At 37.9% G+C, this 17,467-nt stretch overlaps 1 protein-coding gene across 1 annotated transcript; it reads left to right on the top strand.

Annotated features, from left to right (window-relative positions):
• The first annotated feature begins 9,948 nt into the window (after window positions 1-9,948).
• Window positions 9,949-10,479, top strand: LOC106330714. The gene has a single exon (XM_013769144.1). It carries the CDS (start codon window positions 9,949-9,951, stop codon window positions 10,477-10,479), a length of 531 nt encoding a protein of 176 aa, XP_013624598.1.
• Window positions 10,480-17,467: the final 6,988 nt, after the last annotated feature.

Genomic DNA, 17,467 nt, shown 5'->3' with positions numbered 1-17,467 from the left:
ATGTTTAGTAGTTTATATTTGTATAATTTTGATATTTGATACAATAATTAAGACTTTTTGATTATCAAGCAAAACATTTAGGGTTTGAGATTTGTGGCTTAGGGTTTCGTAGACCTACGATAAAGTCTATTTAGCTGGAGACATCTTTTTCAGTCTATTTTTATTGATGTTTACAAAAAAATTTAATTTTAAATTAAATTTACATATTTATGAATAAGAATGTTAAATTTTGATAAATATGTAATTGTGCTTTAATTTTTATTGGCTTCCTGTCAGTATCACGGCTTCTACTTTAGCCGGCGAACGAACGGTGCTTCATCTTTCCGGCGAAGGAACGGTACTTCATCTCTCTATGTCTTCTCTCGTTTAACTAATAACCTAACTAGTTGACTTATCTCAATATGCATGTAACATCTCTCATAGTTTGTTATCTAACCTATTAGTGTCTTCTCTAATCCATTTTATGCTTCCGGTCAGTCTACTTTAAGGTATACATCATTGTTGATATGTAGACCATCTTTTATTGTTGTAGACTTCATTTGAATTGTTGTCTACTGTTGTTGTAGACTTCGCTTGTAGAATTTTGAATTGTAGACTTCTCGTGTAGACTTCATTTTGAATTGTAGACTTCTAGTGTAGAATTCTTTTATTCGTTTGCATACTTCTCTTGTATAATTCTTTGTTTGTGTTTTTTTTTTTGCTGCAGGTTTCAAAATGGATAAGCTTGATTTCCCACAGAGGCTGTATACTCTAGGGCAGGAACCTTTTCTGACTAAAAGTATTGCCTACTACAGCGTGACAGCAAGCTCTTCCCTGCTCTTAAAAAAGCACTCGAGGCAGATGAATGGGAGGAGCTCAAGAACTAAAGATTAGGAGTGTTCTTAAAGTTCCACGAAATGAAGTTTGGATGGGTTTCAAGGTTGGTGCACCGTATATTGTGTTTTTAGCTTGAGTGCAAGAAGAATTATGAGTTGTGGAGTCTTGTAGGTGTTCAACCAATGAGGTTTTCTCTGCATGAGTTTGAAGAGATAATTGGCTTGAACTGCGAGTATGTGAAGAATCTCGAGAATCTGTTTGTTGAGGTAACAGATGACATGAAAGCATTTTGGGGGCAGATGGGAGTGAATTTCAACCGGGGGCCAAGTATTGATGAATTAACTGGAGCGTGTCAGATGTGCAGAACATTGTCTCGAGATGATCGGCTTCGTTTAGGGTATCCAGCCATCTACTTTGGCTTCATCGAAGCACTAAGAACCTCGTCACCCACACGGGCTAGCCTAGCTAGGTTAGTGATGGATCTAGATGCTTTTGAAGATTTTTCGTGGGGAAGAGTAGCGTTTAAATTCTTGATGGAGTCCGTGAAGGGTTTAGACTTAACAAAGATGTATGCTATTGAAGGCTTTGTTCAGGTTCTTCAAGTCTGGGTCTACAATTGTCTCCCTGAATTCGCAGCTGGGTTTGGTCAGCCTATATAAGGTTTCCCGACCCCACCTCTACTTGCATTCTTAAGTGCCAAAGGCAAGAGAAATCTCCAGGAGAATATTCTGAAACAGATATGCTTCGTATGTTTATATATGTATTAATTTGATTTAAAGTGGTTTTATACTAACTTAATAATTTTATCTTCTACAGACTAGGGCTAAGAACTTTACTGTGAAGGAGTACTCTGAAATATTCCCTCGCTGTGATGGTGATCTGGAAAATGAGAGGGTTGATAACATAGTGAAGGGAATGTTTTCTCCAGGCTGGGTGTGGGAACAAAGTCATTGGCCTCTTGTTGGAAAAAAACCGTGGACAAATGTGAAGGTGGAGATCCATACGATGAAGATAGAGGCTGGTGAGATGGTGCGAAGCAAGAAGGCAGTGTCCCCTTCTCGCACAGAGTCCGAGGCAGAATCACGTAAGAAGGCTCGTGAGTCCCATAGCCTGGATAGGGAGACCATGAAAGCATATATAGTTGTTTGGCCAGCTGGCATGTAATATGGTTGAGGGGCTGAGCAGATGCGAGAACACTCTGAAGACACAATCCCGCATGATTGAGGGCCTTACTACGAAGATAGGAGCTGTTGAGAAGATTGTGTGTGAAGGTTGGAAGGAAGATCACATCAAAGCTGGTTCATCTACTGATGTACCTGAGGCAAACAAATCTGATGGAGACAAAGCTAAAGAGGACAAAGCTGAAGAAAGCAAAGCTGCAGAAACATCTCCCAAACCCATCAGAATGACAACATGAGCCAAAGCTAAAAACGCCCAAGCTACTGTGGTTAGTACCAAAACATCTCCCAAACCACTCAATCCGAAAGAGGCAAAAAATCAGTGAAAAAGAAATAACTTGTTTGCATTTGCATTTGGAATGGTGGAATTTTTTTCATGTTGTTTTCTGGAACCGTGGAATATTAGCTTGTTTGGTTTGAAAAACGTGTGCATTTGACTGTTCTCTTTTTGTTTGTACAAGATTGTAAAAGGATGCATTTTGTTATTAATGGCTGTTATTAATGTGTTCTTTCTACATCAACAAATGCAGAGTGAGAGTGAAAATGGGAATGTAAGCATAAGTGTTGTTGTAGGAGATAAAAAACAATCACGCATTGATTATGGTTCTGTGAAAAAACTGAAACAAGTTGATAAACTGAGAGCTGCTCGCATTGTGGCACGTGCTAAGAGTGAGGCTTGCTGTACTTAGCAATCTCCTTTTGATGGAAACAGCACAACAAAGGTTATCATACCTAACCAGCCGAAGCGAGGCCAAGGATATAACCCATTTGCTGGTGTTGATCGCCAAAAGCTCTCTGTTCTTCTTGATTGGGTGAAACTTGACGTGTAAGTCATCTAACCTCATATAACTGCTCTTTATATGGCTGGACTTGGTAGTGTTTTATTTATTTAATTTGATTATTGACAGTAAATGGCGACAGAAGGTGGCTGGTTCTTCCAGTTTTTGGTTCTACACACTACTAACTCCTAAAGAATGGTTGAATGACACAGTATGTAGACTTCTCTCTCATGTAGACTTCCATTGCATGTAGATTTCTCGCTGATGTAGAAGTCTCTAATTTTGTAAATGCAGCACATGGATGCTGGAATTAATCTCTTAATACTCCGATATACAAAGCACCTGGAATGGTTTAGATCGGACATAATTTGCATGATGGATGATGTGTTTACTCAAATGTGGACAGCAAAGTACTCAGAGTTTCTGGACTCTCCTGCCAATCCTGACGGCTCAGGTAAACTACTCCCTCTTGGGGCCTTAGACTACTACACATACGAGGAACCAGCGTATTGCAGATCAGATAAAACATGGGCGCTGGAGATTGATGATATATATGCGCCATTATTTGTCAAGAATGATCATTGGGTAGCTTGCTGGATATCAATTCCGAGGAGACACATAGTGATTTGGGATAGTGATGTTGTTTACACGAAGGATGAAGAAATATCTAAGACCGTGAAGCCTATTGCACACATGTTGTCGTACATGCTACATATGTTATCTCCCGGTGAGGACAGGGAGTTGTACACAGTTGATTTTACACATGAGCGGGTCTCACAATCTAGGGTGCCACAAAACAAACAAAGTGGTGACTGTCGAGTTTATTTCGTGAAGTATATAGAATGTCATGCACTTCGCATGCCATTCCCATCTCATGACATGTGTGATAAGAACATCAAGACAATCAGGTCTCAGATGGCGACTGAGATATTTGTTGAGATCAACATAAACGGCACAGTGAAACGTCTTTATAAGCATCTCAGTGTCTATGACTAAGGTTAATCCACTTTTTTTTTGGTAGAATTGGGGGAAACTATGAAGTTTTTTTAGTGACTTTCTTCATCGGATATATGTAGGTTGATTTAGTAGGCTTTTGTACCAAACTATTGTATTGTGCTATGAGTAACAGACTGATGTAGCATGCTTTTGTACCAGACTTTTGGTTGTAACAAACTTATGTAATTTGCTTGCAGCAGACTTAAGTATTAGTCTTCTTTAACATAAGACTTTTACAGAAGTATGCTACTCAACTATCTATCTAGACATCATCTTTTATTCAGTATATTAATCATCTTTTAGATATTTTAACTCATAGAAAATACAACTTCGAGACAACCCAAAGACTTACTTACTAGTCTTATTTTACAGAAGACTACAAAAGAAGTCCGTGTTCTGTAAAAGAAGACTAACATGTTAGTCTGCACGACAAAAATCAATATTATACTCAAAGTAGTAAAAAAAGTAAGACCTACGAATTCAACAAAAGTTCATCACATAAGACAGTCTTATTTTACAGAAGACTACAAAAGAAGTCTATGTTCTGTAAAAGAAGACTAACACGTTAGTCTGCACGACAAAAAGCAATATTATACTCAAAGTAGTAGAAAAAGTAAGACCTACGAATTCAACAAAAGTTCATCACATAAGACAACATCCAAATAAACAATACAACTGATAAGTTCCACACATAAGACATAAAACATAACACTACAAGAAATGTGGGTATTAATACCATCATAGGATAGCGTTTAAAACAGTTCTGCTATTATATACCAACACTGGCTTTTCTAATAGCGTTTCTGTTTTTAAAACGCTATGATTCGTATCGCGGGAAAAATTAAAATTTTAGCCGCGTTAATTTGCTAAGTATAGGCGTCTTACCATTGCAGATCCCAAATTAATAGCTATCGTAAATGTAAAAATATATTAATTTTTTGTCAAAAAAATACTTCAAGTTTAAAAATACTCCTCGATTCCTCTCTTTCTTCGCACTTAGTTCTTTTTACTCAACCGAGAATCTGGAGAGTTCCTTGACTCGAAACCTTCGTTCTTCATTGTTTCTCAGAAAATCGAGACTGTGGTCTTGAATCGAAGCTTCAGAAGGTATGATCTTATTCAATCGTAGCTTATTTTTTTAATCTCATCGATATCGATCGTTTCGTTGTTAATTATCAACAAAGTTTGTGAAAACGATTCTGATTTTGGGTTTGTGTGAACATTCATGTGAAAGTTTGTGAATTCGGGTATCGATTTTGATTTTAGGTTTCGATTCTTTGTTTGTGTAAACATGCATGTCGAAGTTTGTGATTTTCGGATTCGATTTTTGATTTTGGGTTTTGATTTTGATTTAGGGTTTCAAATTTAGTTTGATTGAACATGTTCTTCGTTTGATTTTGGGTTTCGATTTTACCTTGATTGATTTCAGAAATGGCAAAGACAAGAGGAGGAGGACGAGTTGGTTCTCGTCGTTCTAGTAGACGTACTCAAGGGAGGTACAAGTTGCTTCTGCAACAACACTTAAGGTGAATAAAAGATCAACAAAGAAAGTGGCTTCCCCAAAAAAGAATTTAGCTATAACGCCAACGAGAAGAAGTAGTAGAATCAAGAATTTGGCTGTTCAAGATGATGAGGTAGAAGCTGTGACACCTGAAGATGATGTAACACCGGAAGATGATGATGTTATGGGGGAAGATAAGGAAGATGATAAAGAAGATTCTGAGAAAGACGGAGAAGCATGTTTGACTGTACATGAAGAGCAAGAGGAAGACATAGAGAATGAGAATGACGACAATGAGAAAGGAAACAAAGAAGAAGCTCTCAATATGGAAGAATATGAAGTTACCAATGCTCAAGATGATGAGATTCCTAGTACTGACGGAGTTCAGCTACCAGCGGATGAAGTGAAAGAAAAAAATAGAAGAGGACCAACAAAGATGTGTAGAGTGGCTGAAAATCTTAATGAAAAGGTTGCGGTCACATTCAATGACTTTGGTGATCATGTTCGACTTGGTTCAGTTACATTGTCATCTTTCTTGGTCCTCTTGTGAGGGAACATGTTCCGGTAACACTTTCTGATTGGAGAAAACTTGATGCAGCGACTAAAGCAACAATGTGGGAAGAAATTCCAGGTTTGTATATATATGTTTTGTTGAGCCGCAAGATGAAATTATAAGCATGTTTGACCTTTGCTTATTTTGATGCAGGGGAGGTTTAACTTGCAAGAAGAGTGGCAGAAAGCTTGTATTTTCAAACAGTTGGGAAGCTTGTGGAGGGCTGGGAAGTCAAGGCTAGTGTCACAAGTACGTGCTGCGAAGACTGCTGCTGAGAGATTAGATTTAAAACCCAGCAACGTCCCATCAATTCAATTGTGGAACTCTTGGGTTAGGAGCAAGACGACCACAACTTTTACAATAAATTATCCACAACTAGGGTGTGACTGGTTTTCCCGCTACCACCCGCAAACACAGCTTTTGCGGTTGGTAGCGGTTGTTGGCGTTTTGCAACAATCGCTCAAACCGCTCCAAACCGCTCCAAATCGCTCTAAACCTCATAAATTCATAAGCTGGTTCCAGCTAGCGTTTGCGGTTGCGGGCGGTTGCGGGAGGACAACCAGTCGTATAAATCTCTTAAAACCGCTAGAAACCGCAACCACTCGTATCCGCAAACTTCCGCAGCCGCAACCGCAACCGCTGCGGTTGAACCAGTCAGGCCCTAAGTGATAACTTTCTTGTTTATATGTCATGTCTTATAGATTTAATCACACTCATATTTTTATTGTAGGAAATAAGTAACAGGTACAAAGACCTGAGAAAAAAATCAGATTCCTCATACCACCAGCCGCAAAGGAATGTTTCGTTTAGCTTATGATATGGTAAAATGAGTACCTCAAACTTCTATATATTGTACAGCTTGTTAGAATAAACTGGTATTGAGATATATATGTATTTTATATTGAAAAAAAAGAGCCAAGACCCAAGTAAGGTAAGTAGGAGTAAGGTATGGATTGCGGTACATACTCATGCTGATGGTAGACCCGTGAAGCCTCAATTTGCGGAGACTATTGTAAGAATTCTGGAACTTGTTATATTGTGTATGATCAATGGATTACGATCAATGTGTTATATTGTGTATTAAATGTTTGTAGCATGAACAAATACAGTCACTTGATTGTCAAATGGACTCTACACCAGCTACTGATAACATAAGGGAGGATGCTGTGACCAAGATTTTGGGAAAAGACAAAAATGGACAAGTAAGGGGGTTTGGTAGAGGGGTTACCGCTACTAAGAGGATGCTGTGACCAAGATTTTGGGAAAAGACAAAAATGGACGAGTAAGGGGGTTTGGTAGAGTGGTTACCGCTACTAAGCTAGCATTTCTGCAATCTAGAGACGCAAAGATTGCTGATATGGCTAGTGAGATTGAAGAGTTTAAGGTCATGGTCCGAGACTTAGCTGGGAAGAAGGTAATTGTTTTAATTACATTTACTCAACTGGTCTTATGCCATTAATAATTCTTTTTCCTTCTCACAGAAAAGTAATGGTGAGACTGAAACATCCGAGACTAGTGTTGGATTCAAAGAAAGAGTGAGAGTACAAATACTGGATTGGTTTGAGGCAGAAGATGTAGTTGTTGGTGAAGGGGAATTTTGCTCTGATGAACCGATGTACAAAATTGGTCGTGTACCGATTGGTCCTAATGCAGTGGCAGTTATTGTGACATCTGCATTAAGTTCGGAAGCCTACAACAGATGTGTTATCTCTTGACGACGCTGTGGGGTGCAAAGTAGCTTGGCCAATAAATAAAGTGATTTTGCACAGGAATCCAATCGCTTCTCAAGATGTATCCATGGTAAAGTTTGCCAATCTTGTTGTTTCTTCATAAGTATATATATGTCTCTAATCATTAGCTTCTTACATTTTAGCAACTCAAGGAAGGTGAAATTCGAAGATGCAAAATCTATGATTGGACTACTGAAGAGGAGGAGGTTGTAGCTGAAGGTCTCGTGTGCTCATCTAATTCCAGAGATATGGTTAACAATATACCACTGGGTCCAAATGCTGTTAGCATTGAAGTTGTGAAGGTGTTTAAAGATCATGCTCATTTGTGGAGGCCAACTTCGGAGATGTTTTTGAATGGTGATGCAGTTAACGAGAAAATCGCATGGCCAATCCTCAAGTTCGAAGTCATGGCTTCAACCACAACAGATGCAACACCTACAAAAACTGCAGCCAAGAAAACAACATCACCTACGAAACCAGCCAAGAAAAAAGCAGTGGTATGTTATTGACATGAAGTTATTTTATTTGTTTGTCTGTTGATTGACATTGGAACTTGTTGAGTTGTAGAGTCCAGGCAGCACTAGCTCCACCAGAAGTGCAAAGCAGAAGTGTATTCTCTTAGATTGCAGCAACTCTGGACGTAAGGTAGCTGAAGGAAGAGTAGCTTCGACGGATCCGAAAGAGCTGTGCCACTTTGTACCCCTAGGTCCAAATGCAAGCAAGGTTTGGGTTGGAGTGGTTAAGATTGGTAATGCAAAGGTCTGGAGGCCAAACTCAAAGATTCAATGCATATCTGATGCAATAGGTTCAGTTGTGGCATGGCCAAATGATAAACTCAAGTTCGTGTGAAACAATGTCAAGTTGGTGTTATAACTAATATATGCTCTGGAACAATGTATTATATTGTCCGTTATGTATTTCTAGTTCGAACTTATGTTATGTGTAATATTATGTGTAAGTTCACAGACAAAAAAACAAATATTATGTGTAATATTATGAAGGTTTATGTGTAGTAAAATATTGTGTAATAAATCCCAAAAGTTTAAACTTTAAAACAACAAGTTGTAAGATAAGTTAGACAATAAACTTAAAAAATTAAAACACTATACCCTAAATTTAAAACCCTAAACCCTAAAGTCTTTGATCCCAAATCTTTGTGATAATTGTTCTTGATTTCGGATTTTTGCAACTATAAGATATGATACTATAAACTTGATTTCATAAAACTCATTTGTTGATAGTCTTATAAAAACTCATTTGTTAAATCCCTAAACCCTAAAGCCTTTGTACATACACTAAGTCTTAGTGTTTATAACCATGTAAGTTAGATTCTTGGATTTTATAAAAACTCATATAAAATTTTTATAGATATAAGAAATAATATTTGAAAAATTGGAATTCAGATATTTAAAATTTTAAGATTTAATTTATATTTTTTAGCAATAACCTATTTTATATAGTAATTTTCGCATTTAAAACGAAATTAATACTCTAAGCCAATGAGGAGCAACCTCCGAGATTACAGACGTGGCGAGTCATACACCGATGGATGTGACTTGCCAACTTCGATTTGTCTCGTGAGCTTTGATCTGAGCCGTTCTTGTTTTGAGCCAATGAGGAGTAACCTCTAAGATTTAAGATTGATTAATCCTAGACCGTTTGATTTGTCTCCCTAACTTTGATCAGACCAGTCCATTTTTTTTGTCTCATTTCGCGGCCAGAAATTCAGAATACAACTCAGACCAATTCATGTTTTCTTTCAGAACAAATCGTGTTATGTCTCGCGAGCTTTGATTCGAGCATCTCGTTTCACAACGAATCTTACTTCCATTCGCCGATTGAAATGAAGCATATGGATAAGACATGGATTTGGCTGCCAAGGTATAACCTAAAAATCTCTCGAGCTCACCTGTATTCACTTATTGAAAGAAAGCTAACTTGTTTTGTCTGATTTACCATGTAGGAATAGTCACGAGTACTCAGAAGGAGAAACTAATTTCGTAAATTCATCAGCGAGAAGATTGGGAAACCTGCCTGAAATGCTATGCCCTTGCAGAGACTGCCGCAATTTAAGCCATCAGTTACTCGAAAAAATAGTCGAGCATCTAGTAATTAGGGGTATGGATAAGAAGTATAAGAGCTCTTGTTGGAGTATTCATGGCGAGACAAGAGAATCTACACAAGACAGTGGTCTTCAATATGAAACGGAGGCATTTGATTTGTTTAAGACAACATTCTCTATGGATGAAGGTGGTCCGAATCAGACGAATGACAATGCGGTGGAGACAAATGATGATGATGAGCAGCAGAGGAAACTGTATTTAGGAAAAAGTTAAGAGACGCTGAAACGCCATTGTACTCGGATTGTATCAAACACACGAAGGTTTCAGCAATCATGGGACTTTACAGATTCAAGGTTAAAAGTGGTGTGTCGGAGAACTACTTTGATCAGCTGTTGGTTTTGCTTCAGGACATGCTACCTGAAGACAATGTTCTTCCGAAGAGTATGGATGCAATCAAATTTTTTTTGAAGATATTTGGTTTCGGCTACGACAATATTCATGCTTGCAAGAATGATTGCATACTCTATAGGAAGGAGTTTGAGAAGCTAGAAAGCTGTCCAAGATGCAAAGTTTCAAGATGGGAGAAGGATAAGAACAACAATGAGTTAAAGGTTGGGATTCCAGCTAAGGTCCTTAGATATTTTCCAATCAAGGACAGACTTAGGAGGTTGTTTAAATCAAAAAGGATGGCTGAAGATCTGCGTAGGCACTATACCAATGCCACTGAAGATGGTACAATGCGACACCCCGTTGATTCTATCTCTTGGGCACAAGTGAATGATAAATGGCCAGACTTTGCTGCTGAACCAAGGAATCTTCGACTTGGAACTTCTACAGATGGGATGAACCCTTTCTCCATGTAAAACACCAATCACAGCACATGACCAGTGTTGTTAGTGAACTAAAACACGCCTCCAACTGTGTGTATGAAGGCTGAGAATATAATGTTGACTTTGTTGATCCCTGGTCCAACAGCTCCTGGTAATAACATAGATTTTTACTTAGCACCATTGATAGACGATTTGAAAGATTTGTAGGCTGAGGGTATTGAAGTCTATGACTCATTTGCGAAGGAGAATTTCACACTTAGAGCCTTGCTGCTTTGGAGTATCAATGACTATCCAGGCTTAGGAACATTGTCTGGATGTAAAGTGAAGGGAAAACAAGTCTGCAATGTATGTGGAAAGGATACACCTTCTAGGTGGCTTAAGTTCCGCGGTAAGTTTGTCTGCATGGGAAATAGAAGGAGACTACCGCCTAGCCATCGTTACAGATATAAAAAAGCTTGGTTTGACAACACTGTTGAGGAAGGAAATGCCAATAGGATACAAACTGGCGCCGAAATATATGAGACACTACAAGCTTTTAGGAATGATTTTGGAAGACCTCTAGATAATGAAAGTAAAAGAAACAGATCAGAGTTGGAAGATGATGAGATGGTTCAAGAAGAAGAGTGTGAGGAATCAAATGATCTCTGGCAGTGGAAGAAGAGATCGATATTCCTGCAATGATGTCGAAACTAATATTCATATTGCTTGACTGAGTTATAGGTACATGAAAACACTAAAGGCATTTGTTAGGAATTATGCAAGGCAAGAAGCATGTATGGCTGAGGGGTATTTAGCTGGAGAATGTGTTGCTTTTTGTTTAGAGTTCCTTAAAGATTCAGTACCAGTTCAAGAAGCAGTTAATCGTAATGAAGATATCGAGGATGATAAAGTCGTGGTTGAAGGTCGACCTCTGCAGAAGGGAGTAGAGGTTACCCTTTCAGATAAAGATACAGACATTGCTCATCGCTATGTGCTAATGAACATGGCATCTATGGATCCTTTTGTTGAGTAAGAGGTTACCCTTTCTGTTTCATCTACTAATAATTATAATTTCTTTTTCTAAAATGTTGTTTAATGTAAAATCAGGATGCATTTGGAAGAATTACAGGCTAATGATGCTCGAGGTGCTAGAAATGAAACTTTGTTGTGGAAAAATCATACTGAGTAGTTTGCACAATGGGTAAAAAAAGGTTTCCAAGTCCAACTTTTTTCTTGATTATTTTTTTATACAGCTTGTTAGATTGATGAAGATGTCCAGATGAGTACTGCTTAGCTTATAAGTTGATGACTGGTTGTTTGGTATAGATTGTTAGCTTCATGATTATGTTGTGATTATCATGAAGTACTTTAGCTTGATGATCATGTTCTGATTTCATGCGGCAGATACATTCAGACTCAACAAATAGTCATTCGAAGGAGATAAGGTGGTTGACATTTGGACCAAGAAATGTTGCTATAAGGGCCAGCGGTTTCATACGGATACAGTTAAGCGGAAGACTCAAAACAGTGGAGTAAATTATAAAGCATTTAGTATGTGTAGATCAAGTGCTCGAGATATGAGACAAGTTGCTGACATGCTTACATATTATGGAGTGATAAAAGAGATTTTACTTTTGGACTATCACATGTTCAAAGTACTGTTGTTTAAATGCATTTGGGCGAACACAGGGCATGGTGTGAAGGAAGAAGATGGCTTCACTCTTGTTAACCTTCACATGAACCAAGCAGCTTATCTGAAAGATCCATTCATTCTTCTGCCTTCTAAAGCAAAACATGTTTTCTACTCTAGGGAAGATGATAATTCTAATTGATATGTTGTTATGAGAGCACCACCTAGAGGCTATCATGAGTTGGAAACAAAAGAGGATTTAGGTGCTGCACCTTTGCCTGTTCAAGAAGTCGATGATCTTGGTGGTGAAGCTTCTGATGATGATAGTGTTTATGTTAGGGATGATTGTGAAGGATTGTTAGTGGTAGATTGATAGTGTGTTTGATAGGTATTGATGGTTTGTGTAAACAAGGAAATGTATTATTGGCTCTTAAACATTTGAAGATTTTTTAGTTTTTATAATATGATTTATTGTTTTTATTTCAAATATTCGAAATAAATAATAATTTTAAAAAATAAAATCCATTCGTAATTATATTTAATTAAATATTCGGATAATTTTAAACAATTTAATAACATGAAGCATTTGCTATCTATGTATAACAAACTGCTATAGGTAAAATCAGATTGATGGGTTTTAATAACATTTATATCACATTATTATAACTATTAACAATTGCATAGATAATAACGTTATCATTATTAACTTAACTATAGCATACAACAGATCCGCTATCAAAATGGTCAGACATACGATAAAGGGCGCTGTGAGAGCGTTTTAGGGAACACTATTAAAACGGACTAATAGCGTTTATCGCCAGCTATTAATACCCACATATCCTGTAGTGTAAGACAACATCCAAAGCAATAAGACAACATCCAAAGCAACAATACAACTAATAAGTTCCACACATAAGACATAAGACAACATCCAAAGCAACAATACAACTGATAAGTTCCACACATAAGACATAAGACATAAGACATAAGACAACATCCAAAGCAATAAAACATACAACACATGTTTAACCTGGACAGTTAGGACTAGTGTGACCCGGTTGTTTTCACTGGGAGCAACTATAATCCTTGTGCAGTTTTCGCGGTTGGTTTCCCCTCATCCTAGAAATTTCTAGCCAAGACTGCCACCTCAACTTCTTTTGCCTACCCGGACCACACTTGACATCTGGAGGAAGGCATTTACGTGTGATGGAAGCTCCTTCTTCATTGGTAGGTAATGTGATCATGGATCAGCCAGCTGATGAAGATGTCTTAGCCATTCCAGATGATCCTATGACTCGTTCAAGAACAAGAAGACTCAATGAAGCTGTTGGGAGTTTACTCAAGTTGTCTTGGAAGCAAGAAAAAAGTCTTGGTCGAAGCTTGATCAACCAAGACACACTCATCACCATTCAAGCTGCTCCACCTTCAAGCTGATCATCAATTAGGAAAGTAACATATGTGTGCTCTTTTTCCCTATCTTTGGTTTTGCACCACTGAGTTTTCCAAAGATATGTTTTTAACGAGGCCATATGTTTTCCAAAACACCTGATTGATGATCTCGGTCCAACCTTATCCCCGGACCAACCTTATGTTATATTATAAGATTTGTTTTACTTCTTTTGTTTCTGAAAACTCTTTTAATTATGGTCTTTGTTTTGAGTACCAAAGGAGCGTGTTCCCATTATTGTTTTTAGTTTTCGAAAAGCTTGTGTTTGTACAAGTCTTTTTCTTTATAAGTTGTCGAAACCTATCTATCTAATCCAAGTCTTCTTTTATCTAAACCTTTGTTTTCTCTCTACTTCTTGCTTGTCTAGTTGTTTGAGTGTTGGTGTGTAATATCCAACTTCTGGTGCATAATATCCAGAGCTAAGGGTGTCTACCTCGGTGTGTCATATCAGATCTAGCCATCTAGGAGTATCAAGAGACCATTCCACAGCCTCTTGTATCACCCACCGATCCACAGCCTTGATAAACTTGAGTCTCCGATTCGTTTATGCAAGGATCTATCCATACCATCCAGAGAAGCATCCTAGGAGTTCATTAAGTGGTATCAAAGTAACTCTAGAAAGGAAGTGTTCTGTTTCTAAAAAAAATTGATTGATCTGTTCATCTCTTTGATCAGTTTGAGTCGATCTGTGTGTCTGTTGTTAAGATCTGATAATTCTGAGTACTATATCATGATTCTGAGTTTAGTTTATTCATATTTTTGTTGAGAAAGTTACAGATGTGGTTTGTTGATTTGAATCTATTTGGAATTAAATATAATCAATCTGTTTTTGAACCTGTGAATCTGTTCTTTTCTGATTTGATCTTTGTGTCTAAGTCTGAAACTCAACCTGATTCGAAACCACTTTGTTTCTGATAACTTTGATCTGGTTTAAGAACTTGGATTGATTTGGGTCTATCGACTGAAGTTAGTTGATCAGTTTCTGTTTGGTTTAAGATTGTTCGATTCTTTTCTATTGGCAACCAGTTTCTGATTATCAACCAGTTTCTGATTATCAACCTGCTGGATCTGTTTTTGGTATCCTTGTGGATTTGAACTTTGTTTCGTATTGATCAAGTTTGTTTGTTACCCAAGTTAAATTCCCTGATTTGATTGTGAGCGATCGTTTTCAATTTTCATTCTCTCGATCTAATTTCTTTTTCTTGGAAATATTTATTTGTTGTGTGTTACCTCGTGTAACAGGGAACGAGGGTGAGTGACAATGAAAAAGAAGAAATCACCGCTGATTATAAGTTTCTACTTGAAGCCCTAACTAGACGCATGGATAAGATGATGGACACTAAACTCACGGCTTTCGGAGAAGAGTTTCATCCACAGTCTGATAATCAACAAGAGCATGCTAGCTCAAGGGCTTCTAAACCAAGCCAAAGAAGACATAGGCGTGCGCCTGAAGGAAGAGGAAAACAGAGAGATGAGTTAGCTGGTTTGAAGCTTAAGATACCTCCATTCCATGGAAAGGTCGGTCTAGATGCTTATCTAGAGTGGGAGAAGAAGATTGAGCTTGTCTTCAATTGTCAACAGTTTACACAAGCCAATAAAATTCAGATCGCTGCCACTGAGTTTATGATTATGCCTTGAGCTGGTGGGATCAGTTAGTCACAAACCGAAGGCGCAATCACACTACAAGAAAACAAATTTTTACGAGGGCAATATTCCTTGTAAATTCGTCGTAAAATGGGTGTTACGACGAATTAACATCAAAAAATGTTTCGTTGTTAAACGTCCATCATAACGGAGGTTTCGTCATAAACACGTGGTAACGTTTACGAGGAATGCTTTACTCGTAAAACGGAAGGGAACATTTCGTCGTAAACGAGACGTAACATTTCTTTGTAAAGTACTCGTATTATTTCGATGTAAGCTCCATGTAACATTTACGAGGATTTTGCAATGCTGCCCATGTAAGCTCCACGTAAACGTTACGACGATGTTACGAGGATTTTGTTGTAAATTCCATGTAAAGTTTACAACGAATTTACATCGTTTCTTACCACTTAATATTAAATTAAAATAATAATATTATTTAAAATTCATTTACGAGTGATTTTCTCGTAAAACGGAAGGAACCATTTCGTCGTAAACGGGACGTAACATTTCGTTGTAAAGTACTCGTATTATTTCGATGTAAAGTACTCGTATTATTTCGATGTAAACTCCATGTAACAGTTACGAGGATTTTACAATGCTGGACATGTACGCTCGACGTAAACTTTACGACTATGTTACGAGGATTTCGTTGTGATTACATGTAAAATTTACAACGAATTTACATAGTTTCTTACCATTTAATATTAATATAAAATGAAATATGAAAATGAAAACATATTTTTAAAAACTATTTAAAAGTCACATAATATTTAAATTCATAATACAAAATGAAACAAAAAAAAACTACTACATATTATCGAAGTAGTCGGTGGCGGTGCTCGGCTGAGAACGGTCTGGATCGGCATCTTCGGGATTCCGTATTGGCATCCCGAGAGCTGCTCGTCTCTCATTTAGTGCTCGCTGCATAGTCGGATTTCTCACCGCCATCACGTCCAGCTGATCCTCAAGAGAGTCTAAACGATCCTGATGGCTATCCATCCGAGCTCTCATCTGAGAGTTTTCTTCATCCCGTCTCGAAGTATATGACGAAGTTGCCTTAGCAACTTAGTTAACAGAACCTATGCCCACTGTCCGTCCCTTCTTTCTAGGAGCCACCTATAAAAACATATTAATATAGTTAAATTTTACTAAATAGTTAAAATTATTTAAATAAATTTATAAAGTTTTACCTCTTCGAAGATCCTGTCGACCTCTTCGGTGGTCAGTTTGACGGGTAATCCATCGGGAGACTGCTGGGTTAATTGTGTCTCCCGCTCTTCAACCCGAGAAGCCACTGCGTTGAAGAGTTTCTCGGATGCCGGATCCACAAAAATCCTGTCTGATGTGGCGTGAGTCATCTTGAATAGATCAAACAGAGATGATAAGACTCCCGTCTTCTCATACTACAAACAAAAAAATTAAATAAAATTAAATATATAAATTTAAATTAATTAAAAAATTCAAAATAAATATTAGAAACAACTTACAACTTCTAGACGGATTCCAGGGTGAGGCTTTTGTCCGGTTCTGTGAACCATGGGCAAATGACCATCTTTGCCCTTCGTTCTTCAGGAAGCGGAGAACTAGTTGGCCTTACATATCAAAGAGGGTAACTTCCAATAGGCGATGAGATCATCCCATACTTCCTTCGTGAGCTCGGTGGGCTTTCCGTTATAACCGTAGATCTCCCACTTGTCCTTCCAATCGGAGACAGTGTTGTAAAGGCGGGTCTTTGCCTTTGCAACAAACTCCCTCTTCACCCTCTTGGTGATTCCCAAGGACCAGTGCCACCTTTGCTGAAACAAACAGAATTTTGAAAATTTTAAAATAAATATTTAATTAGATTTTTTTAAAATATATATTATCGCAAAACATTTAAACCAAGTCGTCTTAACGTGGTCTGGAATCTTGCTCCAATTTGTGTAGGCTCCGTTGTAGTAGCCCTTGATCGTCTCCGACACGCTCCGGCCAACACGGTTGTTCGCCCCAAACCTGAAAAGAGAACCTAATTGTTGAAAAAATGTACTAAAAAATAATAAGTTACCAATAAGTTCCTGGCGGTCTATCGGGATCCAGAACATCCAAGTCCTCTCGTCCAGGTGTGGGAACCGAAATTCGCACTGTCGATTTCCGTTTAAATAAGGAAAGTAGGAGAACCCTAATTTCCCAGAGGTCCCGGATATCTGCTAATACCACACGCCAAGCAATCAGAACACGAAATAAAGACAATAAAAGATAAGAAATCGAAAAGAGAGCAAAGTAGATCTTATTCCGAATTTGTGTTTTGAGCGTTACAACAAGGTAAGAGCCTGGGCTAC

The sequence above is a fragment of the Brassica oleracea genome, chromosome C3 (genome assembly GCF_000695525.1).
Source record: "Brassica oleracea var. oleracea cultivar TO1000 chromosome C3, BOL, whole genome shotgun sequence".
NCBI lineage: Eukaryota > Viridiplantae > Streptophyta > Magnoliopsida > Brassicales > Brassicaceae > Brassica > Brassica oleracea.
This window is presented reverse-complemented; position numbering and strand designations above follow the sequence as displayed.

What these genes read in the sequence shown, in the direction of transcription:
- LOC106330714 (XM_013769144.1), top strand. Translation starts at nt 9,949, where the DNA reads ATGGGACTTTACAGATTCAAGGTTAAAAGTGGTGTGTCGGAGAACTAC.